Here is a 26,465-nt window from a genome sequence, read left to right as displayed (position 1 = left end):
TGTTACTCAAGTATTAAGCAGGAAGACATGCACTGAACATTATTTATTCATTACAAATAACAACTTAAATTTAAAGCTGGGTACAGAAACACTTAATAGACGTGTATAAATATAATCAGAGTTGCCTAACAGTTGAGTAGCAAAACATTAATGCGCATAGTTACATATGAGAAGCAAAGGTCATGCAGCTAATTCAGTGTATCACCAAGTCATCACTAGCAGTAACCAGACTCTGAGGTTATAAATTTGTGAGAATAATTCTGTAAATAGCTGACAACTTAACAGCTCTGGACAGCCAGGCTATCACATAGCTCAATTCTACATGTGTGATGACCAACATTCAGGAATGACACAACCTCACCCTCAGGATTGGTGTGGTTGAGTCAATTTCCTTCCTTTCCTGGGATATGGCTGTTAGCTTTTGAAGCATTGATTCATGGTGGGGTGTCTTTTAGGATGCTGTAAGTTGTAGGCTTAGGAGATGCCACATGGCAGACTGGTCAGGAAAGTGAGATCTCATGGGATAAAGGGGAGGGTGGCAGGCTGGATCCAAAATTGGCTCAGTGACAGGAAACAAAGTGTAGTGGTCGATGGATGTTTTTGTGAATGGATAACGGATTCCAGTGGTGTTCCACAGGGCTGAGTGTTGGGGCCCAAGCTGTTTGTTGTATATATTAATGATTTAGACTTAAATGTGGGAGGCATGATTGAGAAATTTGCGGGTGACACAAAAATCGGCCTTGTAGTTGAGAGTGAAGAGGATAACTGTCGGCTCCAGAATGATATCAATGGTTTGGTTTAGTGGGCAGAGAAGTGGCAAATGGAATTCAATCTGGAAAAGTGTGAGGTACTGCATTTGGGGAGGGCAAAAAATGCAGGGGACTACTCAATAAACGGGAAGTTATTGAGAAGGTTTGAGGAAGTGAGAGACCTTGGAGTGTAAATCCATGGGTCATTGAAGGTGGCATGACAGGTGGACAGGTGTTCAAGAAAGCATATGGAATGCCTTCCTTTACTGGGTAAGGTATTGAATATAGAAGCAGGGATGTAATGATGGGATTGTACAAAACACTGGTTAGGCCACAGCTGGAGTTTTGTGTACAGTTCTGGTCACATCACAGGAAGGACATAATTGCTCTGGAGAGGGTACAGAGGAGATTTACAAGAACGTTGCCAGGGCTTGAAAGTTGCAGCTATGAGGAGAGATTGGATAGGCTGGGGTTGCTTTCCTTAGAACAGAGGAGGCTAAGGGGTGACTTAATTGAGGTGTACAAAATTATGAGGGGCCTAGATAGGGTAGACAGGAAAGATTTGATTCCCCCAGCTGAGGTGTCAATTACCAGAGGGCATACTTTTAAAGTGATTGTTAGAAGGATAAGAGGGGTCATGAGAGAAAACTTTTTCACCCAGAGGGTGGTGGGCATCTGGAATTCACTGCCTAAGTTTGTGGTTGAGGCTGAAATGCTCAACTCATTTATAAGTTACCCGGATCTGCATCTGAAGTGCTGTAACCTGCAAGGCTACAGGCCAGGTGCTGGAAAATGGGATTAAAATGAGTGGCTAGTTTCCTTTTTCTCTTTTTGGCTGGTGCAGACACAATGGACTGAATGGCTCTTTCTGCACTGTAACTTTTCTATGGTTCTAAGAAGCCTTGGCAAATGGCTAAAATTCATCCTGTAGATAGTACACACTGCAACCACAGTACATGAAGGAAGTAGATGTCTTGGCTAGTAAATGAAATGCCAACCACATTAACTGCTTTGGCCTAGATGGTGTTGAGCGTCGTCAGTGTTGATACAGCTGCACCCATCCAAACAAGACAGCATTCCATCACACCTCTGATTTGTGTCTTATAAATGGTGGAAAGGCTTTGAAGAGTTAGGAGCTAAGCCACTTACCACAAAATACCTAGCCTCTGGCCTGTGCTAGTGTGCCTGGCATTTATATTACTGGCTCAGTAGAGTTTCTGGATATTCAAGGGTAAGGTTATAAAGAGTTTGTGTGAGAGTTTTACCATTGGCAGATGATGAGTATTAGGATTTGAGCAGAAAATGAGAAAGTAGGTTGCAAGAAAGACAAGATGATGTAGGGGAGCTCATATCAGATTGAGAGGAGGAAGAATTACCTTGAGGAAATGAGAAGTATGGGAGTTAAAATGGAATTTGAAATGATAAAAGTTCACTTAGTGCAGAGGCTAAGAGAATGAGTGGGGAATATTTCCTAAAGAAAGTCAGCATGGGACCAGAGAGAAATACAGGACAAGGGTTGTAAATTAAAAGCAGGATAAATAGGAAAGTATGAGGTACTGTAAGGAAGACAGATACTGGAGATGTGGGTGAATAGGGCAGGCGTTAGGAAAGTTAGGAAGCTAATATAAGTAGAAAGAGGGACTGCTTGTAAGCCATGTTTTATCAGTGCCAGACTATAAATCCAATTGTCCATGATGAGGTTGTGGATGGACAAAACTTTGTTTGCAAATGAGCAAATATTCTAGAGGGAAAACTGGCAGAGCTAATTATTGAACTGGTGCCAAGGTCCAAAGGAGACATAGTGATATTGTCACTGGACTAGTAATGTAGAGACCCAGGGTAATGCTCTGGGCACCCAGGTCCGAACCCCAGCGTGGCAGATGGTGAAATGTGAATCTAATAAAAATCTGCAATTAAAAGTCTGATGATGGCAATGAAACTATTGCTGATTGTCATAAAAACCCATCTGGTTCCCTAATGTCCCTTAGGGAAGGAAATCTGCCATCCTTACCTGGCCTGGCCTACGTGACTCCAGACCCACAGCAATGTGGTTGGCTCTCAATGCTCTCTGAACAAGAGCAATTAGGGACAGGCAATAAATGCTGGCCTAGCCAACGATGCCCACATCCCATGAATGAATTTTTAAAAAGCTGCACGGCATAAGGAGAATCTTGGAGAGATTAACACCCAAAGTAGTCTGAGTGAGACAACTGGCTGGAGCAATTAGGATTGCTGCTTCTAAAAGAGGCAGTGACAGATGCCACAGTGGTGCTGGCAGAGAATGCTGAGGAAGATAACCAGAAGAGTCATTGTCTTCATTGGGATTCAATGCTCAGATGATGTCAGGAGAAAAGTTAGGTGGAGGACTTGTGTTTTTCTTACTAGCGCTCAATGCTAACTCCCTCTCCAGGACAAGCAGAAGTGTCCAGAGCTTGATTCAAGGAACTATTCACTTGTGGTATCATTGTCACCATATTCCAGGTTGTGTGATTGTATTGAATTCCCAACCCATATGAATATGGAATGGGCAAAACTAGTCTGCGACATGCAACATTGGTTGGTTTGTAAACATTAGCAATTGTTAACTGACTCTGGTTGTGGTGGCTAGAGATATCAAAAAAAGTTCAAATCCAAGTAACAGTTGTTCCAGAAAAGTTCTGATTCACAAACATTGCCCTACCCAGGTTTTGGTTGGTATTTGGTTCACTACTAATTTATCTCCAGCAATGTTCAACGCTTCACCATGATGTGCAACAATATGATTTCTCAACGTTAAAGGGTCCCTGGCCAGTGACTACGAAAGCAAAATACTGCAGATGCTACAAATCTGAAATAAGAACAAGATGCTGGAAAAACGCAGAAGGTCAGGCAGCATCTGTAGACAGAAACAGAGTTAACGTTTCAGATCGTTGATCTTTCATCAGAACTGAAGAACGATAAGCCAGTGGCAGGAAGAGCAAAGATGAAGGTCTGAAATAGGGTGGAGACCAGGGGAGATTAAATAACAAACGATTTCATGATGTAACAGCCAAAGAGGGTGGTAACGTATATAGTAAAGAAACAAAGGTTGTGTCCAAATGAGGTATGAATGACTACATAAAAACCATCTGAATGCAACAGAAGCGATAAAGAAACAAGACAAGACCAACCTCCCAAAAATAGAAAAAAAAAGAACAAGATGGAGGCAGAGGTTATGCTATAAAGTTGTTTAACTTCATGTTGAATCCCGAAGGCTATAGAGTGCCGAGTCGAAAGGCAAGGTGCTGTTCCTGAAGCTTGCATTGAGCCTCACTAGAATACTGTAGCAGACCATGGGTAGAAAGGTCCAAGTGGGAGCAAGGTGGAGAATTAAAACGTTCTTATGTCCAATAGCTGTCCTGATATAGTTGTTGACTAAGGAGCTATGTTTCCAGCCTTCACTGCATGAGTCCTCCCCTAACATAGAATAAGAGCGAGTGCGGTTAAAACAGAGGCCGTTCCGCGCGCCGGGGATTTAAATTTAAATCTCCGAATCACGAGACGCTGCCAACGGCTGTACCTCATGAATGAAGTGCGGCGGAGGGGTTACGTCATTAGATCGACAGTAGAGCGAGCAAATAAGAACCCAGGTTGGTGAAGGAGGCGGGCCCATGCACGTGTTGCCCCGGCCAATAGACGCAAAGCGGAGGCGCCCAGTTCTCCTCTGAAAGAGGGACTGAGGCAAAGGGGCCTGGGTGCAGGTGAGTTATTTAAAAACGTGCGGGTCACGGATGCTGCAGGAGTAGCTGGCTGGGGGCAGCGATTCCAGGCTCTCTGCTAAGTGCGCTGTTATGAACCCCTGGCTTTTCTAGTCATCAGCACGTTAACCGGTTGTCAGAATAATAGGTCTGGGCCTAGAGCAGCAAGCGTCAAACACGTTGTTCTTTTTGTTTGTGTGTGCTTTAAAGGGTAGAACCCTTCCTCTTTGCGGTTAAATTAAATATTTCGTGACTTCTCTTCTGGTAAAGATGTGTCCTGTTGTTCACCTGTTATTGCTCGATATGAGCGGAGAGAACCCCTAAAAATCCTACATCGGGTTTAAAACTGTGATGATCTATAGAGCTAGGATTGAACTGAAGTGCAAACGAGTACAATACATACCAGAACTCATGCACCCGTTTTTGTCAGTAGAGCTAATCAGGTTCTTCTGTTTGCACTTGACGAACCAACTTTGGTACTCAGCTGAAGTCGCGATCGTTTTTTTTTGAAAAGTAGGTATTTCCCCAAATGAATCGTCAGCATCTATTTCATAAAAGGAAAAAAAAAACGTAATTGGATTTTTTTGAACAATTAGGCAAGAGAAAACGAGGGCAGTACAGTGATAAGTTGTGCGTGTACTGTAAGGAGGTCTTGGATAAATTGCCACATAACAGAATTATGACAAAGGTCCAGCTATGTAGCGTTAGGGGTCAAGTTGCAAAAAGCAGTGTCAGTGTTAAGGGACGATTTTTGCCAGGGATTTCTGCTGGGGATGCTGTTATTTTACCATATAGCTAAATGATTTGGACTCAAAATTTGAAACATTGTGTCAAAAATTGCAGATAACACCAAATTCGGAATGTGGAGTATTGCACCAAAATACAGGAAGAGATAAACAGGCTTGCAATGTTGGTAGATACTGTATAGCCAGATGATTCACTTTAGCAGAAACATAAGTTCAATTACTCTTTGGAAGGTAAATAACTAAATAAGGTAGATGAGCAAAGAGATCCAGGAATACAGGTACAGTACATAAATCACTGACAGCAGTACAAGTTGATGAGTATGCAAACAAAGTTCTAGTGTTCATTTCTGGAGGAATATATTACAGAAGGAGGTAATGTTAAATTTATGTAGAACATTAGTTCAAATTCATGGTCTCCAAAATATATTGAAATTCTAGGAAAAGTGCAAAGAATGTTTACAAGAATGTTACCAGAATGGAGAGGATTCAACTGAGGAGCAATTGATCAAGCTGGAGCTCTTCTTTCCCCTCAGACTAAGACAATACTTGGGGGCCTTTAAAATTATGAAGGGGTTTGATAGGATGGTAAAATGTTGGTAAAACCAAAGCCATCCCTTCAGTTATCAATTCCAACACTCCTCTGTTGCAGTTTCTTCCAATAATCTGATTGAATCTATGCAGCACTCCCTCCAAGGCTAATATTCCTTCCTAAGGGCTGGTGCTTGCACTACTCTCAGTTCTCTGTTCAGGTGGTTTACTAACCGAATGTCTGACTCAATCCTGAGCAAACCTTTAAACCTCTGATCAGGGAGACTAGATGTTTTCTCCCCCAGGCATTGCCAGATTATGCTACTACCTCTCTTTCACCAACTAAACCCAAATTCATGTTTGTTATCACCTGATAGGTTCTTGTTATCTGATAAATCTCATTTAAAATTTACAGTTGATATAGCTATTTATGTAAGAGCTTTCCAAATGGCTGCTATCCTTTGTGGGTGGAAGTGTTTCCTGATTTCACTCTTGAAAGGGTCTGTCTCTAATTTTTAAACTATGGCCCCAGTCCTAGACGTCCCAATGACCAGGAATAGTTTCTCTATCTATCCTATCTTTTCCCTCAAATATCTTAAAACTTTGATCAAATCACACTTTAAACTTCTAAATTCCAGGGAATACAACCCTAGTTTGTCGAATCTCTCCTTGTAATTTAACCAATAGAGACTAGGTATCATTCTGGTAAACCCAAGCTGCATTGCCTCCAAGGCTAATGTATCCTTCCTAAGAGGTGGTGCTCACAATTGCTCACAGAACTCCAGGTGTGGAATAATCAGGGCTTTATATAGCTGAAGCATGACCTCTACACTATTTTAGATATAAATACCAGTGTTCCATTAGCCTTTTTGATTATTTTCTTTGCCTATTCATGCTATTTTAATGAAATATGTACCTGGATTTCTTCACTCCAAGTCTTCCTGGACCTCCACTGTTGCTAGCTTTTCTCCATTTTTAAAAAGTGCCCTATTTTATCCTTTTTAGGTCCAAAATGGATGACCTCACATTTACCTACATTTGGGAAAAACTGTGGCAAATGGATTTCATTTATTTAGTCTATCAATATCTCACTCTATTTTCATGCTTCTATCTAAACTGCTTAGAATGCCACTTACCTTTGTCTCATCGGCAAATTTGGATACGAGGCTTTCTATCGTATCTAGGCCATTATTATATACGGTGAATAGTTAAGGCCCAAAAACAAGCCCTTGTGTCACATCACTAGTCACATCCTGCAAGTTATTCCTACTCCATGTCTCCTGCCGATCGATCAGCCATTTTCCTAATTAGATCAATTTGCCTTCAATTCCACTAGCTTCAACTTTTGTTCATGGTGTCTTTTGATGAACTTTAGCATCCATAGACATTTCTCTGTACGCTACTTTGGTCACCTCTTCAAAAAATTCTAATCAGTTTGTCAGGAAGACCTACCTTTACAAATCAATGCTGTCCCTGTGATCAGCTGAAAATTTTCAAGATGTTCAGTTACCTTATTACTACTTACAGATTCTGGTAATTTTCTGACAACAGATGTTAGGCTCACTGGTCTCTTAATCTGCTGCTTTTCCCCTCTCACCTTAAGTAGCAAGTAATATGTGCACTTTTCCAATCTAAAGGAGCAGTTCCTGAATCAAGAGGACTTTAGGGCAACATTTAATGTTGTCTCTCACCTCTTGAGTCTTGAGTTATCTATTAGTTTTTTTTTGGAAAGTAGAGCTCTTGCTTCTCAAGTATAAGCTTGTTCATGTATCATAAAATATTTTTTCAACACCCCCCCCCACCCTACAGACCTTCTGTTGGTTTAACCATGAACAGACTTGCCCAGTTTACTGTTGACAGTCTCTGTCTCATCACATTGAATTAGCCTTAGCTAAACCTAGCCTTGGTTAAATCTAGAATCTTCATAGCTGATTTGCGTTTCTCCCTTTCAAACATTACTTTGAATTCTTTCATATTATGATTGCTATTAGATAAATGTTCATCCACTGTTTGACTCAACTAAATCTGACATTACTAAATTTAATATGGTATGTCATCTTACTGCTTCAAGGACACATTGAGCAGAATTTTATGGACACCCACCAGCAGGTTTTCAAGTTGGGGGCTGTAAAATTCTGTGGGTGTCCTTCCAGCTGCCTACCTTCCTGTCCCCAAACTGGCCAAGATTTTGTAGTGGGGGAAGGGGGGGCGCTGACGAGGCCTAGGGAGGCCCTCCTGCCTTTACCCAAATTGAGGCTCTTAAGTGGCCAATTAATGGTCACATAAGGACAGCTGCAATTTGTAGGCCTGTAAGATATGGTCAGGAATAGGGTGGGATAGGAGTGAGGTGCAGCCCAGCAAGTTAGCCAGCTGGGCCTTGGTCAGCTACAGGGGGGTGTCTTCCTTGCATCCCCCTTTCCCAGTCAGGGACTACCCCGACAACCACTGGCCTCCTCTTCTGGCTCCATTGAGAGACCCTGGATTTACCTGCATTCTGGGCTCATGTCATTTTTATCTGTGGGACTTGCTGTAGTCCCAAAAGTGGACACCACTCCCAGTGACGCTAATGGGACCAGAGAGTTGGTGGCCAATAAGATGTCTGAAGTGAGACTTCCTCCTCAGGTAAGGGTGAAAGACCTGTCTCTAACCGATAAATGCTCCACAGAATGCTAAATGTCTGCAGGGCAGCCATCGGCGGTGAGATTGTGTTCCCCCCTGACCTTTTCAATGGTGAGGCAAGAAACCCTGACATCAGAAGTTTTCTGCAACAACAGCCAGAAACTTAACCCAGGCACACTCAAGAAATTCACCAACTTTCTGGCATGTGCTAATCCGTTTATTGCAATCTATATGAAAGTTAAAATCCTACATTAAAATCACTCTGCTTTTGTTATATGCTCGTCTACAGTCCACATTTATGCAATCTACCACTTCACAGCTGCTACCAGGGAGCCAATGCCACAACACCCATTAAGGTCTTCAATCCTTTTGCGTTTTTTAATTCCACCCCAGAAGTCTCCACTGCCTCCTTAGTTCTCTTTATATCCTCTCCTACCATTGAAATAATTTCATCCTTAATCACTAAACGATTTTCCTGACCTTTCCTGTACCTATAACCGGGTATATTTAGTCCTTGCTCCTGACTGTCTTGTAGCCATGTTTAAGTAATGGCTGCCATGTATTGCCCTCCAAGTTGAATTTAAGAGGCAGCATGCTGATTTAAAAATTGAAAACTGATGGTAGAACCTTGCGTATTGGAGAAGAAACCACAGTGAAGCAGTGGCTACATTGGATGAGACTGGAATGGAACCAGGAGAGCAGTGCCATAAAAATGAACTGTTGTGGAAAGAGCCAAAAACTGAATGAGCCAACAGTGGTAAAGAGGCCTAAGAGGGACTGGAAAACATTGGTGCAGTTACAAAAGATGTAAATGCATGGTGAACATGACCGTGGTCAGTGGTAGGTCAGAAGATAAATTGGGGGGGATTCAAACCGGGAGGGTAGTTGTGCAGTTAAATGATCAGCTCAAGGACCTTGGCAGCATAGGGCAGGATGGAGATAGGGTGTTGGGTCAAAAGAGTTTTGGTGAAGGGCAAAGTTAATTATGATGGCTCAGAAAAGGACATTTCTCTTTGAGCTGTCTGCTGCCTTCAATTTTTGTCATTTCTTCCCCACTACAATTCATCTGTATGGAACTGCACATTCCTGCCTCTTTTAATTGGTCAGAATCTTCCTGGTCCTTTGGAGATGGGGAACAGGGAAAGAAGTGGAAAACCCTGTTGTGATGGCTCCCTGATGTGACCCTGCTTCTGGACATGCTTCATACCATGGATGAGCTGTCACTGGATTCAGCAATCAAGGGTATTTTCTGACAATGAAATTTTTCCAATGTTGCATAGGCACAATCTGATCAGCCATCATTTGAATGGCAGAACAGGCTCAAGGGGCCAAGAAGCCTACTCCTGCTCCTATTTCTTATGAGCTACAGCATGGAAAAATCAGCTGGGAATTGGATTGAACCCCTGATTGTTACCAAATGTCTCCTATGATGGAAGTTGACAAAATGGATCTAAGTAAATTTTTTAATGAAGAAAAGATCCAAATATTTGAGGGTGTAAGTTAATAGGAAAAAGCAAGTTGGATGGAACTTTTCCACCAAAGGAATCTTGGACGTGAATTATTTTCTGAAAAAGGCCATTATAATGGACGTATAAAGTGTTCAAGGTGCAATTTTTTTTTGGTTACAGGAGATTGAGAAAGGTGGTTGAGAAAGTGGTTAATTGGGGTTGATCTAAGAAAAGAAAAACTTGCATTTATACAAGCAGACATTCCAAGTCAATTTAAGTTCAATGAAATACTTTTGAAGTGCAGTCACTGTTTAAGAAGGGGTGGGATTATTGGGTCTTATACACTTGTTGCAAAAAAAAACTATGTTGCACGGCATACTAGAAGCAAAAAGCTGGTAGACAGTGTATTCTTTCAGAAAATATAAAACCGCAGAGGATAGAAAATCTACATTTGTAACATTAGCACACTGTTTCAGTATCTGCTTTCTAAATTTATATACATAGTAGCAGTAAATATTTTGTCTAATGAAGAACCACATTGCACTGTATTGCTAGTATGTATTAAAAGATAGAAAAGCCAAGGGACTATAGCAAAAATAATGGAGTTTTAAATTGAGCAAGTCAATTGAACAAGATTTGAGGGCAGCTTAAAAGTTTCTATCCATGGAATTTATTAAAACAATATTTATCAAACTCTAGATTCTGTTTAAAGATAGAGATTTGTTAGCATTATTGATGCAAAGGTCTGACTTAATTAATTTTACATAATTTGTGCTATCATTTGCCACTTTGACCTTGTCAATATTAGTCATGGACTTTCTGAACACCTTTGTTAAAAATTCAAATAAACACAAGGAAAAGTGACTATTTTTATATAATTGACCACACTTTTGGGAAGATGAGGAAAGCATAATAACAAAAGTTCTTTGAATAGTTTTCTTCATGGCTGTATTAAAAATTGCAAACAAGTGGGATTGGCAGTTCCTGCTTTTAAGCCGCACCAGTGTTTTATATTTCTTCCAACAAACAAAAACACATTAAAAAAATTTACAGCTATAAAATCTGCTTATTACAGTACTATTCATTACCACAAAAACAAATTAATTGCTCATTTGTGAGAACTGCAATGCAGGTCTATGATTGGGAAGGAAATTTTAATTTAAAAATAAATCACCTAGAAGCATTTTATACATATATTTTGCAAATAGACCATACTCTCCTTTTTTCACCTTCCCAGACTTTTCATCCCCATTACGTGCCCCTGTTGGTAAGTTCGTATTTTTGGTTTCACTGGCAAAGCTTTCTAATATTCTGCTCAACCCATATTGGAATGACACCGAGTCAGTGTGAACATTGCCAACAATCAGAAAAATGCCTCAATATGTCCTTCAATAGGTGTGAGATCATTGTAGTCATGAGAGATATAATTAGGGGGGCAATTTGACTTGTCTTACCTCACAGATCCAAAATGAAGAGAAACTTGCATTTACTCATAATGTCCTGTAACTCAAAAATGAAGGCTGATACTCTAAGTGCAGTACTGAGGGAGCATTGCATTATTGGAGGTGCTGTCTTTCGAAAGAGATGTTAAACCAATGCCCCATCGGCATGTTTGGGTGGATGTGAAAGATCCCATAGCACTATTACATAGGAAGGAACTGTGTTCCCGGCGTCTTAACTGATGTTTATTCCTTTAACAACATCACTAAACCCATTATCTGGTCACTATCATGTTGCTCTTTCTGGGAGCTTTCTGATGGCAAATTGGTTGCCATGTTTCCTACATGACCAAAATGACTTTGTTTCAAAAACACTTCATTGGCTGTAAAGTGATCAGTAGTGTGAAAAGTGCTGCATAAATGAAAGCCGGTCTTTTTTTTCAATCTGTTGGATGAGGCTAAGCATTTTACCACCTCCTGTCTACTAGAAAGCATTCCAGGGTGAAGATGTGTATCCTATGATCTGTCTTAAGTGTCCTTTTCAGCTATTTTAATCAGTCCTGCTGTTCTAGATCCTTGGGTAGTGTTCCAAAATAACTGTAGCTATGCTTTTTTAATACCATGTGAAGTTCTAGGCTAATGGTTTCTCCAATCCTTCCTTATAACTGAACTCTCACTATTTGTTCCACTGCTTCCTTGGCTTGTCTGTTTCCCTTTTGTCTTAGGGAGACAAAGTGAACACTGTATTCAAGGTTGAATCTGACCAAAGCACTGTACCGTTCTGGCATGATGCCTTCTAACTTGAACTCAAGTGACTCAGCAGTATAACTAAGCATCCTGTTTGCTGCACTTATTTCTGTTCCACTTTTAAGTGCCAATTTACTGAGTCACGAATTCCTGTCAATTTCACTGGTAACTATTTTGCACCATCCACAGTATACTTGTCACATCCATATTTTCTAACAACGTGTAGTACCTTACACTTGCTTGTTTTGAAAAATTCCCATTTGTGAATTTTATCTAACTACTTTTATAGGTCCATGGCTGCTTTTTTTTACCTCCTCCTTCATTTACTACTCTTTGCAAATTTATCTAGTTTACAAGGATTTCAAAATCCAAGCCATTAACGTAAATTAGAAACAGTAGGGGCCCCAGCACTGATCCCTGGGCACTCTATCCAGTACCTCCATCCGCCTTGATAAAATTCCCTCAAGTAAAGAGTTATTTCTTTCCCCCAGTCAGTTCCTTTTTCACGTAATTTGGTTTTTCAGTGGTTCTCTTGGGATGTCACTTATTCAAGAAAGTCAAGGAGATCAGTCAAGCAACATATTTCCCTTCTTAATATAGGTTTGGAATTATTTCTTGTACAATCAACTGATATTTTCCATTTGATTGATGTAATGTTTGAGTTTTTCATTATTGCAAGAATAACTGGGACAGAGCCAGGCAGCCCAGAGAAGCTACATAGATAACACACTGCTTCAGTATGTTTTCTTTGTGCAAAATATCCTCTGATTTGGCACCAGTGCAACCTAAAAATACTGACTTTTTTTTGTTTTACAGGGAACCACCTTTGTGCAATGGCAGGAGAATCAAAACCTACAAGTAATCCTTTGGAACAGTTCATTTTGTTGTCTAGAAATGCCAAAGGTCCAGCATTAACGACCCTTATTAGCCAAGTGTTAGAGGCTCCAGGAGTTTTTGTTTTTGGTGAACTTCTGGAAACACCAAATATACAGGAGGTAAGAAAGGTTGCAGTGCAGAATTTTTTTTTTTTAAACATTCTCCCTATTGCCATGAATCTTTGCCAAATTTAAAATACAGAAAACCTAAGTAATTTTAAGAAGCTTCTCTCTAGAGTCTTGAGATGTGCTATTTGCTAACTAGTTTGAAACATTAAGCATTTTACTATGTAAAATGAACATAAATAAACGTGAAGGTACACTGAGTAATGTGAGCTCGTTTTTGTAGTTTTCCTATTAGAATAAGATTTGAAATTTTAACTTAAGTAGTTAACTGAGCTTCCTCAATGACTTAGTAGGCAAATACCCTACACGATACAGCCCTAAATTCAATCCCTCAACTGTGCAACTATAGTCGATCACCATGAGGCATTGTAATTGGCTTCAGCGATCCCAGGCTAAAGAGAGACAAGAGAGGCTGGGATTGTTCTCTTCAGAGCAGATAAAGTTGAGGGGAGATTTAACAGTTTGTCAAAGTAATGAAGTGTTTTGATAGAGTAAATAGAATCCGTTTCCACTGGCAGGAAGACCCTGATTTAAAGCCATTGACAAAAGAACCATTTTGGAGACGAGAATTTTTTTTTTTTTGATATGAGTTATGATCTGAAAGGATGGTGGAAACAGATTCAATTATAACTTTCAAACGGGAATTGGATAAATACTTGATAACATAAAATTTGCAGGGCATGCAAAGAGCCAGGAAGGTATGATGAATTGAATTATCTCCTTCTGGGCCATATGATTCTCGAGGAAAAAAATCAGATGGTATTGTTGCCCCGATAGCTTTCTTGTAGAAAAATACAGTGCTTGTATATGGATGTTCAGTTTCAACAAAATCAGACTGGCTTCTGATGCTCAAAAGATGGAATAGCTTGCTAACACTCACTGCCTAGGCTCATGGAGAGAAATTGGTCCCTTTTGCACCCAATTTCTAGGTTTGAATAGGAGTGGGGGACAAATTTCTAGTTATGATCTCCCATACCTGATCAACCCAGAGGGGTGATAGCTGCCCATTACACTTCTGCATGCCCAGAGCACCTGCCTGAGACAGACGTTAGGCCTATTCTAATCAGGGGCTTAATGTATGTCTTAAGGCCCAGTGCCAAATTTGACAGCAAGAGCAGAGGGCTACAGAGGCATAAGCAGACATCCTTGAGGGTACTGTTGGAGGCTGCCAAAGAAGAGGTAAGTTTTTTTTGTGATACCCTTGTTCAAAAAGGGTGCAAGGATAAGCCCAGCGGCCACAGGTTACTTGGCTTAACTTCGATGAAAAGGAAGCTTTTAGAAGCGGTAACTCAGGACAACATTATTGTCACTCAGGCAAATGTAGGTTAATTAAGGAAAACCTGCACAGATTTCTTAAGGGCAAATTGTGTTTAACTAACTTGAGTATTGCTGACAGAAAGAACATGCCTTGAGCAATTATGGTCAAGCTGCTTGGTTTAAATTTCAAAAAATGTTTGTCAGTCACCATCACTAGTGCATTCTCCGTGGCTCGCCTCTACCAATCGGAGTCTACTTGCCAACCAATCAGCACTCCCTTATCATCATGAATTGTTGTTTCCACCTTATATTGGTATCTTGCAAAATGTCCTGATGAGTGCAAGACAAAAAGCTTCAACATGTCTTTTTTTTTCAGCAATTCTCGAGTTCTGCACTACCAAATGTCTATTAACTAACTTGCTTGAGTTTTTTTGAAGTAACAGAAAGGGTAGATGAAGGTAATGAGGTTTTATTGGACGTTCAGAAGACATTTGATATTCTCTGGAGTTTACAAGAATGAGAGGTGATCTCATTGAAATATTCAAAATTATGAAGGGGCTTGACAGGGTAGATACTGAGAATGTATTTCTTCTAGCTGGGGAATCTAGAACAAGGGGGCAAAGTTTCAGGATAAGGGTTCAATCATTTAGGACTGAGATGAGAAATTTCTTCACTGAAAGGGTTCTGAATCTTTGGAATTCTCTACTCAGGAGGGTTGTGGATGCCCCATCTTTGAATATATTTAAGGCTGAGATTTTTGGTGTCTCAGGGAATTGTGGGATATAGGGAGCAGATGAGAAAGTGGAGTTGAAGCCAAAGATCAGCCATGATCATATTGATGGCGAAGCAGGCTCGACTACCATACGGTCATTTCCTGCTCCTATTTCTTATAAAGTGCCTGCAGAACAGACTTGTGAGCAAAGCTAGAGCTCATGGAGTAAAAGTGACAGTAGCAACATGGATACAAAATTGGCTGAGTGAAGGAAACAGTAATGGTGAATGATTGTTTTCAGACTAGAAGAATGTTGATAGTGGAGTTCCCCAGGGATCCATGTTAGGACCCCTGCTGCTCTTGATATATATTAGTGACCTAAACTTTTGTGTATAAGGTGCAATTTCAAAATTTGTGGATGACCTGAAACTTGGAAGCATTGTGAACTGTCATGATATTAGTACAAAACTTCAGGAGGACTTAGACTTGCTGGTGCAATAGGTGGACAAATGGCAGATGAAATTGAATGTAGAAATGTGTGAAGTGATTCATTTTGTTAGGAAGAATGGGGAGAGGCAATATAAAGTAAGGGTACAATTCGAAAGGCGTGCAGGAGCAGAGGGACGGGGATATATGAAAGTAGTAGGGCAGGTTGAGAGTGTGGTTTTAAAAAAATATTTGGGATGGTTGAGGAGATTTGTTAGAGGTCTTCAAAATCTTGAGGGATCTGGACAGAGTAGAGAAGTGACTCCAGACCCACGGCAATGTGGTTGACTCTTAAATGCCCTCTGAACAAGGGCAATTAGGGATGGCCAATAAATGCTGGCGCAGCCAACGATGCCCAACGATCCTGTGAGCAAATGAAAAAAAAAATCAGTTGTGCATCTGTCCTTTAGGTTGTTTCCACTTGGAGGCAAATATACAGAACAAGCAAGGTGGATTTTAGTCCTGACTTTTTGCTCCTCTTTCCACCACCCCCCCCACCCCCAACCCCACAAACCACCCAACTAAACATGTGAGTTAATGACGTTTTAAAATTTCCTATTATGGTAAATACATACATGTATTGGAGACTTAAACAGCAAAGTAAATAATTAAAATATGTATGGAGAGATATGTATCAAAAATGTAATTGCGAAAAAGTGTGCAAACCATCACACACAGTCCAGCTGGACTGGCTTCATGTTACTTTGATGCACCTTGACCATTAATTGATAGTTTAGGGTATGAACTTCTGTATAGTTTACTTTTGGAAGACTTTGTGAAGATGACATGAAAAGGTAAGATTGCAGAAATTAATGTAACAACCATGTACTATAGACTTGACATTTAAATTTTCTATTTTATGCATTCTAATAATCTGAGCACAGAACAAAAATGAAAACAGTAATAATAAATATTACATTCATAATAGGTATTCAAGTGCAGAAAGAAAATAAATTATTAACAAAAGAAATTGGGGGAACAAGATATTAAAGATAGAAGTTTTATGCTGTTTTAAATTGTAAGATATTTTGAAAACTTTCAAAAACTTGTTTTAAAACTATTTCTGAGAATTTTTAAATCGCTGATCTATAACCAGTTGTTTTGACATATCCACAGTTTTTCAATAATAATCCAAGGAGACCTTGAGATTTTTTAAATGAGATGTAATGCTGCCATAAAATCTGGTACAGGAGATGTCTTTTTTTACATGCAACAATATGTTGTGAAATGAGCAGAAAAATTTTTTTTAAATTCCAATTGTTTAAAGTTTTGTTGGGTAATTGCAGATCCTGATGTGATCCAGGATGCTAAAAGTGGAAGCCCACTAAGACCTGTGTTTAATGTTGATGAGGTCAAGTGACTGAGGCAAGGCAATTAGTGCAATAGCGGTAATCTACTGAATCTTGGTATGCTTTGAAAATATGAGCATGTTTCCTCCATATAATAATGGTAACCAAAGACAAAATTTCAATATTATACCAGCTTTTTTATTGGTAGATTACCCACTTTGGAAACCTTCTGCTGTGTGCAATTGGAATGCTATTGGACATTTAACTAGATCCAATACTGACACAGTAGGATTTTGTGCACCAAAAGAAAAATAGCTCTTATTTTCAGTACATTCTAAGAGGTATTGTGATTGAGAAAATGTTACAATTTCCATCACTTTGATGATTTTCAGCATCTAGAATCTAAAGTATTTTTGCAATTCTTGCTTTCTTCATTTTGAAAACTAGATGTGTTTTTCCAGGAATAGATATCTAAAGATCTTAATTTTCAAACAAGGAAATGGCTATTCATTGTTTCTGTACTGCTTTGAGGTTGGGAGTGAGAAACTTTAATGTACAAATATCAGAAATTATTTATATTATTGATGGTTTCAGCATGCTATTAAGGAGTTCGTTTACAAATTCAGAACTTTTAACTTCTTGGCCTAATCCAATAAGTTTTTACTTTGTATCAGTGGAGTTTGAAGCCAGCTTCCACTAGCCTCATCATGCATTTATTTGTATATCTATTACTTTCAAAGATTACTGCCACTTATACTTTTAGTCTTTCTCCACAGCTGGCTAATGGATCACATGCTGCCTACTTTCAACTGTTGAACCTGTTTGCATATGGAACATACCCTGACTATTTAGGTAAGGAAGTAGTATTTATTCTGTCTGTTCTACTATTGCTACAAGATAAGACCATTGAAATTGCAGCGCAAAAGAAGGTATTGTGCTAGCTCTTCATCTGGAGCTATCTGTTCGATTCCATTTTCTTTTATTCCTTTTGAAATTCTTATCCATTTCTTCTTTAAGATGTCATGGTTTTGTGCGCAAGCATGTTTTAATCCTATGTTCTATGTTCTAATAACCCTCTGTGTAGTGTTGCGGACCGTAATGGGAGGAGTGCACTGTTAATTCTAGCCCTACTTCTCCACATGTCGTAACAATAGTTTAAATGTTTAATTCATCCACAAAACTGGCCAGTTGTTACCCTTTGATACTGTTATTCCCAGCATAAAAAGACTAACCAGGCTTCTTTCAGTAAACGCACACACAATTGATTTATTATAAAACAAACTACTTCTTTAAAAAAAAAAGTTAATTAACTGGTTAGCATATAAGTTGTAGTTTAGAGTGTAAATTTTTTCCCCTTGTTTAAAAAAACACATATTTGAACCCCCATACACTCACGCACAAACACAAAACAAGACAAAATAAGCACAGTCCTCTGCAGAGGCTGGAGGATGGGAACATTTTTTAAAAGGATAAAATTTGAAAAGATCTTGACACTGTTGATCTTACAGAATTCTGGTCACAGTAGATCTGGAAGTTCCTTCAGATGGATTTGTTGGTGAAACTGTCCTTGATGACACTTACTTATCACAACTTTCCAGACTTTCAAAATAAATGGAGTTATCCTGATGAGATGTTTCTGAGGAAATTTTAACACAAAAGTGGGGCAGAAAGAGAGGGAAAGAGTCTTTTCCTTGCAACTTGTTTCAAAGGCGCGCGCACGCACTCGCTCTCCCTAAGAGTTTTAAAGACTAAGATGTTCAAAGAATACTTCTCTTAGGCCAGATGTTTTTAACCATTCAGCAAGAGTCTTTTGCCTGGTAACAGCAGTTCTTTGTTAACTTAGATATGCAAAGTATCTCTTCCCTAAGCAGGTATTCCCCGTTGAACATCTATCTTGACCAGTGGTTTCTTAAAGAATGGCATACTCACAGCTCGGAATTAATATTGCAAACTTCTAAAAATAACTCAATGTCCAAAATTCCAAGTCCTTCAGCTTTTTTCAAAAACAGGTCCCTCACAGAAGTGAAAAAAAATCAGCATTTCCATAATTTCCGTCTTTTAAATTTGGCAACCAGTGGAAATAATTTTTTGCTCTCTGAAAGCCTTTCATTTTTGTAAACTAATTGATTTTCAAAAGTTCCAATCTTTTGAGCTTTCTTCATAATTGTAACTCCTCACTTCTGGTATTGTTCTAGTAAACCGTTGTACTCTTTTCATGAATATAATGGCCTTCCTATAACTAAGTGCTATGTTCTGGCCAGTGTCTTGTACAAATTCAGTGCTGCTCTTTTTTAAAAATGATTTAATGTCTCCCTTTTTATATAGCCAACAATCTCATTTGCCATATGGCAAATCTATCTGCACCACAAGTTTGCTCTTTTCTCCTCCATTCTTTAAGTGTCTTGTGAACAAGCATATGCTTCCTTGTACTTTTTTTTTCACCCAACTGTACTACAGAATCAGCTGAAGATGACTGAATAAAGGATGTTGCTCTGAGGAACTCCTAAAACAACTTTATGGAGCTATGATCAGCCTCTGGAAATTACAGCCACCTTCCTGCATGCGAAATATGAGTCCAAACAGTAATTGGCTTTCCCATTGATAGGGCTCCTTATTGTCATACTCAGTCAAACACAGCCTTGATGTTAAGGCCTACTACACCACTTGCCCACGCTTCCTTTCCTCTTGTGTTCAACTTTTTTCACCAATCCTGGATGAAAGTTATGATGTGATCTGGAGCTGGCTTATTTGGGCAGAACCTGAACTCTGCTAGTGATCAGGTTATTGTTGAATAGGTACTACATCCTCTGTTTATGCTGGACAGATGCCTATATTGGGTAAGTGGCACTGATCATTAGTGGCAATTGCAATGGCGCTGCTTAAATTATATCAGATGAGCTGGCTGTTTCAGACAGTTCAAGCAACTGCGTGCTGTGCAGTTACCTGAAATTGGAGTTTATTGGTAATATGACAATTTATAGTACCATTTTCTCCAGATTTGGGGTCACCTTCCATCCACACCAGTCAGTTGAACTGCCTCTTAAATGGTCCAGGGCTTTAATCTCAGCAAATTTGGCATTCATCATTGTACTGAATGCTGCCTCCTTTATTGCTGTTAGTATAAATTTTATTATTTGCTCTTGTGCAATGAGGTTATGTGGCAGTTTGATGAATCTACAGTCCACTGCATATAGTGGGAAAATTGCATTAGTATGAATATGTCCAGTATATGTGGTGGGGACTGTATTGATGACTCCATCATTTTGGCGATTGGGTTGCATCTAAGAGAATGTTAATTGGATGGATTAGATTTATCCTGTTCTTTCCTGGATATAACAAAACCTGGGAAGTTTTCCACGTTGTTGGACAGGTGGCTATAGCTCTGAAGAAGTCATACGGACTTGAATGTTAACCGTTTCTCTCTGCACAGATGCTGCCAGATCTGCTGAGTTTTTCCAGCATTTTCTGTTTTTATTTCAGATTTCCATCATCTGCAGTACTTTGCTTTTATCCATGGCTATAACATTGTTCCATATGACCAGCTTGGCCAGAGTTGCAGCTTTGTCTGGTGTACAGGTCTTCAGCATTACAGCATGGAAACATATTGGATCCCATAGGTTTTAGTGTAGCCAGTCCACTCTTTAATGCAACACTTTTTAATGTCACATGAAATAAACCAAATAGGCTGGACCATATCATCTATGATGGTATGAGCTTCAGGGGGGGGTGTGGTGGTGAATGAAAGGTCATGTAGGATTATCCATTGGGCACTTTTGACTGAAATTTCTTGTCTTATCTCTTGCACTAATGCTGCATTCCACCTTGGTTGAGAATCGGAATGTTCTCGAGGCTGCCTCCTCCCATTAGTTGGCTGATTTCCCACCAACATTCTTGACTGGTTGTTGTAGGACAACAGAGATTTATTCTGATCCAATAGTTGTTGAGACCTTTGTATCTTTAGCATTGTGGAACTGCAAGTCTCTGTCACCAGCATGCTGCTTTTGATGTAGGTAACCATCACCAGGTGGATATCTCATTCTATGATATACCAGCTGATGCTGCTGGCACACCTTTCTATACTACCCATTGAACTAGTGTTCATTTTGATGGCAATAGAAGAGTGAGAGGTATATATCAAGTCATAGTTTACAGATTTTTGCTTCTAAACCAAGGGACATGACCTTAAATTTGAATTAGGCAGTTCAGGAATGATCAGGAAGCACTTTCACCCGAAGGGTATTTGAAATCTGGAACTATCTCCCCAAAAAGCTGTTGAGGCCAGGTCAATTGGAAATTTCAAAATTGAGATTGATTGTTTTTTTTATCTTCATCGGTGAAGGTATTAAGGAATATAGAATCAAGCTGAGTAAATAGAGTTGACGTACAGATCAGCCATGAACTAATTGAATGGCAAACAGGCTTGAGGGGCTAAAGGTCCTACTAGAGTCATGCTTATGATGAGGCATGGTGCCCCAGTTTTGAACTACGAGATTGATCCATTGTTTGTCCTAGTTAACCAGGCAGAAGTGCCCTGTAACACAATGGAAAGTATTATGGCCAGCTTTACCTGAGAGAGAGAGGTAGGTTGCTGAATATCAGGTCAAGTAAGGTTGTTGCATCGCTGCATGTTGCAAGCTTAGTCTGGCAGCTCTGTCCTTCAGGATGTACAGATTATTGTCAGTGGTAGTGCTCCCGAGCTGCTAAGTGCCCATCCAGAATACATTCTGTCCCTTCCAAGATTGCTATTTTAGTAGTTCCCCCTTCACTACATTTAATCATCTCCTCATCTGCTCTCAATCAAATCCCTTCAATATACCAGACAATACTCAACAGTTCTGGCAGCATCTGTGGAAATAGAAATGGTTAACGTTCCAGATCCTTGACTTTTTGTCAGACCTGGAAAAAGTTAGAGGCGTAACAGGTTTTAAGTAAGTACGCAGAGAAAGAAAAAGAGAGGGACAGGGAATGTCTGCCCTAAGTTGGAAGGCAGGAGAGATTAAATAACTAAAGGAGTAATGGAGTATGAATTAGAAATTCCTGTTCAAATGTTCCCCTGCCTCAGCTTCACCCGAAAACAAATGTGTATATATATTACAGTGATATTTCTGTTATCCGGCACTCTACCAACTGGAATTCTGGGGTCGGCTCTGTCAAGTCTGTTTTTTGATGGGAGATGTCAAACTCAATGGTAGTAGTTGAGTGGGCTGACAAGTGGCAAGTAACATTCGTGCCACACAAGTGCCAGGTAATGACCATCTTCAACAAGAGAGAATCTAATCATTGTCCCTTGACATTCAATGGCATTACCATCGCTGAATCCCCATCAACATCCTGGGGGTTACCATTGACCAGAAACTGAACTCGACTAGCCATGTAAATATTGTGGCTATAAGAACAGGTCAAAGGCTAGGAATTCTGCAGTGAATAACTCGCCTCCTGACTCCCCAAAGCATGTCCACCCATCTACAAGGCACAAGTCAGGAGTGCGATGGAATACCCACCATTTGCCTGGATGAGTGCAACTCCAACAACACTCAAGAAGCTTGACGCCATCCAGGACAAAGCAGCCCGCTTGATTGGCACCCCATCCACAAACATTCACTCCCTCCACCACTGACGTACAGTGGCAACAGTGTGTACCATCTACAAGATGCACTGCAGGGACTCACCAAGGCTCCTTAGGCAGCACCTTCCAAACCCACGACTGCTACCATCTAGAAGGACAAGGGCAGCAGATGCATGGGAACACCACCACCTGGAAGTTCCTCATCAAACCACTCACCATCCTGACTTAGAACTATATCGACGTTTCTTCACTGTCACTGGGTCAAAGTCCTGGAACTCCCTCCTCAGCACAGTAGGTGTACCTACATCATAGGGACTGCAGTGGTTCAAGAGGGCAGCTCATCACCACCTCCTCGAGGGCAATTAGGGATGGGCAATAAATGCTGGCCTAGCCAGTGACACCCACATCCCATAAATGAATGTTTTAGAAGTTATCGGCGGTCTGTATTCACTCAGAGGGCGGTGAATCTATGGAATTCTGTATCACAGAAGGCTGGGAAGGCCAAGTCACTGAATATATTTAAGAAGGAAATAGATTTCTGGACTCTAAAGGCATCAGTGGATATGGGGAGAGTGCAGAAGTATGGCGTTAAGAGAGAGGATCAGCCATGATTATATTGAATGGTGGAGCAGGCTCGAAGGGCCGAATTACCTACTCCTGTTCCTATTTTCTATGTTTCTATGCTCCAGTCTCAGCCTCCCACTGCTCTGCAGCGCGATCTCCCCTTGGCACTGCTCACTCATTCGCACGGTCCTGCACCTTTTGTGGGACTTCAACACCCCCATGATTATCCTGGAGCTTTCTCATTGGACAAAAACGTGGAACTCACCTTGCATCTCAGTTAACTGGCATGTTTGATTAACTGGCACCTCCCATTCCCAGAGCATGCCATTTACCAGAGATTTTCATGTATCTTTATTAAACTATTACTGATTTTGCTACTTGAAACAATCATGTCATTTTCCCTATTTAGCTGCTAGAGGGATGATTGCCAGTGTCCTGTAGCAAGTCCAATTATTTTATTTGGAGTTGATATTGTTTTATAACCTGAAATTATTTAGATCTGCCTGATAGTGGAAAAGCATTATCGATTGCATTGTTGAGCAGTAAAGGGCTTTGATGGGTTTGGTGACAGCATAAAAACATGGCTTAGCGTTATCACATAAATGTCTTTAGGAAAGTTACCCAAGTGATGATAGTAAAAGGATTTGCTCATTCTTTTAAAAGAAAAGATATCCTTGATTTATTGTCAATTCTCCATTCTGAATTGTCTGCTGATTATGGTTGGGTTCAATGTTACATTTCTACTTATTAAATTCTCCACAAGCATCCAACACACACATCTTTACCAATAATGTTCTTATGTTGGCAGAGTAAATTTGACAAAATCCTACTTGGATACATAGCCATAATTGCAGTAAAAACAAAAAATACTGCAAATACTCTACAAGGCTAGTGGCATCTTTCACGGGAGAAACAGAGTGACAATTCAAGTCCTTTCAGTTCTCAGTTCTGAGGAAAGGTTATCAACCTGAAATGTTAACTCTGTTTCTCTCTCCACAGATGCTGCCAGATCTAATAGCATTCCCAGCATTTTCTATTTTTATTTCAGATTTCCAGCATCTGCAGTATTTTGTTTTTTCTATTCCTATTTACTGGTTCAAATTCACAGCCACAAGTTTATCTCTTTGGTACCAGGTTGGTTCAGGTGGGGCTTCAAGGATTTCAGAAATCCTGTAACTGCCAAAACAGTCCACAAATTTGAATCCCTCCCTCCATTCTTCCAACTATATCTTCAGCTAACTAACCTTCCATTACCCCTTTGTCATCAAGCATGGTCCAGCTATTATCCTGAAAATACTAACCTTAAGTACTTAATTAAGAACAGAAGATTCTGGAAAGTACTTAGCAGGTCAGGCAGCATCTGTGGAGAGAGAAACAGAATTAATGTTTCATGTCAATGACATTCCATCAGAATCAGCCTTAAGTTATTTAATATTCTTTTTAATTCCTCATTCCCATGCAGGATATCTCCCAAGCCCTACCAACATTGCTTGTTTCCATATGGATCATGATATCAGACTACTCACCCCACCCTCTCCAAAGTTTGTCTATGCTTTCCTGGATGCCAGAGGAGTTGGCTAGCTTCAGCCCATTGAGCGCTCATCCTGATTATCAACTGCCTCCTGCACACAGTTTTTAGATTCCGCTCCCTATCATCACACTCTCCCAGCCCTTGGTTTTCTCTCTTGGCGAAGTTCACCTGTGCTATAGAATGTCTGATGTAAAATTTCTTCCCCAGATTCTGAATTGTATAATGTATTAAACCGAGTTAAACAGCCTACTGTAGTAACTCATGATAAATTAGTGAAAATGCATTAATTCTGTTATGCATACATATTGCACTTCATGGTGCAATATGTATGCATAACTTTTATAAATAACCTGTATATTTATCTTTGAAAATACTCTTACGCATGTAATTCATAATTTTACCCTTTGTCGGAGTAAATCCAGAGTGGTTGGGGAAAATAGTAATCTATTTGTAGATTATTATCCATCACCATTCACGATTTACTAAGAGTGACCTCTAAAGCTAAACCAATTTTAAGGAACGAGAAAATTAAGGAGAATTCTCAGCAAGCATCCTGTCTTTAATTCCTGTCTAAGCTTGAGTAGAAGTCAACAGCTTCTATTTCTGTCGGTCATGGTGATCCCTGAACCTAAAGCAATTTCAGTATGTAAATTGAGGAATGGGAGGGTTTGGAAAAATTCTCAGCATGTATCCATTGCTTAAATTTGATTTTTTAAAAAGTATATTGTTAAAGGCACGGTTCAAAGCCATCTACCAATATAATTTGAACAGTAAAAGGAACAGTCTCACTTTATCGCAAGAGCGCTCCTCCAAGGCTTGTCGGTACTTTTAAGATGGGTCATATTTTCAGGATTTTACACTGGCTTTATATATGTTAATTTCAAAATGACCCTTTTTTACTTTCTATTGGATATTCACCATCATAATATTTCTGTCTCTAGTTTTTTTTTTGAATTTGGCCAATTTTGAGTTTCAAATAAATTTAGGGAAGACTAGTTTAGACTCCCCAAAGCCTGTCCACCATCTACAAGGTGCAAGTCAGAAGTGTGATGGAATAATCTCCGCTTGCCTGGATGAGTGCAGCTCCAACAGCTCAGGAAGCTCGATACCATCCAGGACAAAGTAGCCTGCTTGATTGCCAACCCATCCACCACCTTAAACATTTGTTCCCTTCACTATTGATGCACAGTGGCAGCAGTGTGTACCATCTACAAGTTGCACTGCAACAACTCACCAAGGCTCCTTCAGCAGCACCTCCCATTCCCGGAGCAAATCCACAACCTCTGTCACCAAGAAGGACAAGGGCAGCAGATGTATGGAAATGCTACCACCTGTAAGTTTCCCACCACTTAGCCCCATACATGGTTAATTCATCTCTTGCCAATTGTATAGTAAATACCAAAGTATTTGTTTCATTTGTCAAATATAATAGGCATCACATCTTAATGATTGATAATACATATAAGAACATGGTTAGAGTTGTGAAGCCATAGTTATATTAGTATGAAAATATCTGTCTGAAGCTGAACATTGCACAGTATAGTTCTGTTCCAAAAGGAGAAAGTTTGTTTTACATTGATATGAAAATAAATTGCAATACTATAATCTTGTAGATATTAGGATACTTTAGTTTATTGCACTTACTGCTGAAATAAGAGTGTTACATCTTTGAAGAGACATCATCTAAACTTGCTGCTGGTTATGTTAAGGCACCTACTCAGCATACAACTAGAATAATCACAGTTCAGTAACAAAAGTAAGAAGTGAGAAAATGTACCCTTAGAAGACACTAGGCTATACTTTCTTAGCTTAACCTTTTGTCCTGCCTTTATTGATGTCTGTGGCGTAATTAATGCTTCATATTTCAAAAGAATTCTCGCATTTCCCCATTGCTAAAGCTACTTCCAAGAAAATAGTTTCCTCTTTTGTACATAGCTCATCAACTTAACTCTATACAAAGCTCAAGTATCCCAAATCTGTACAAGAGTTGAATATTGTTCCCAGGTTTTACTAGCATCATGAATGGCTTGATAGGCTATAAGAAATTTTCTCTTGATTTTGGAATTG

General features: G+C 39.8%; 1 protein-coding gene across 2 annotated transcripts in view; it reads left to right on the top strand.

The window, feature by feature from the left end:
• Positions 1 to 4,386: 4,386 nt before the first annotated feature.
• The window catches only part of LOC144693836 (COP9 signalosome complex subunit 7b-like), a 41,137-nt gene continuing 19,058 nt past the window's right edge, over positions 4,387 to 26,465 (top strand). For both annotated transcript variants that reach the window (XM_078563914.1, XM_078563916.1), the window contains exons 1-3: positions 4,387 to 4,468; positions 12,809 to 12,987; positions 17,514 to 17,589. In XM_078563914.1, coding sequence (XP_078420040.1) covers positions 12,826 to 12,987; positions 17,514 to 17,589 — 238 coding nt within the window. In that variant the 5' untranslated portion in view covers positions 4,387 to 4,468; positions 12,809 to 12,825. The remainder of the gene's footprint in view (positions 4,469 to 12,808; positions 12,988 to 17,513; positions 17,590 to 26,465) is intronic.

Source organism: Cetorhinus maximus, chromosome 19 (assembly GCF_964194155.1).
Source record: "Cetorhinus maximus chromosome 19, sCetMax3.hap1.1, whole genome shotgun sequence".
Classification (NCBI taxonomy): domain Eukaryota; kingdom Metazoa; phylum Chordata; class Chondrichthyes; order Lamniformes; family Cetorhinidae; genus Cetorhinus; species Cetorhinus maximus.
This window is presented reverse-complemented; position numbering and strand designations above follow the sequence as displayed.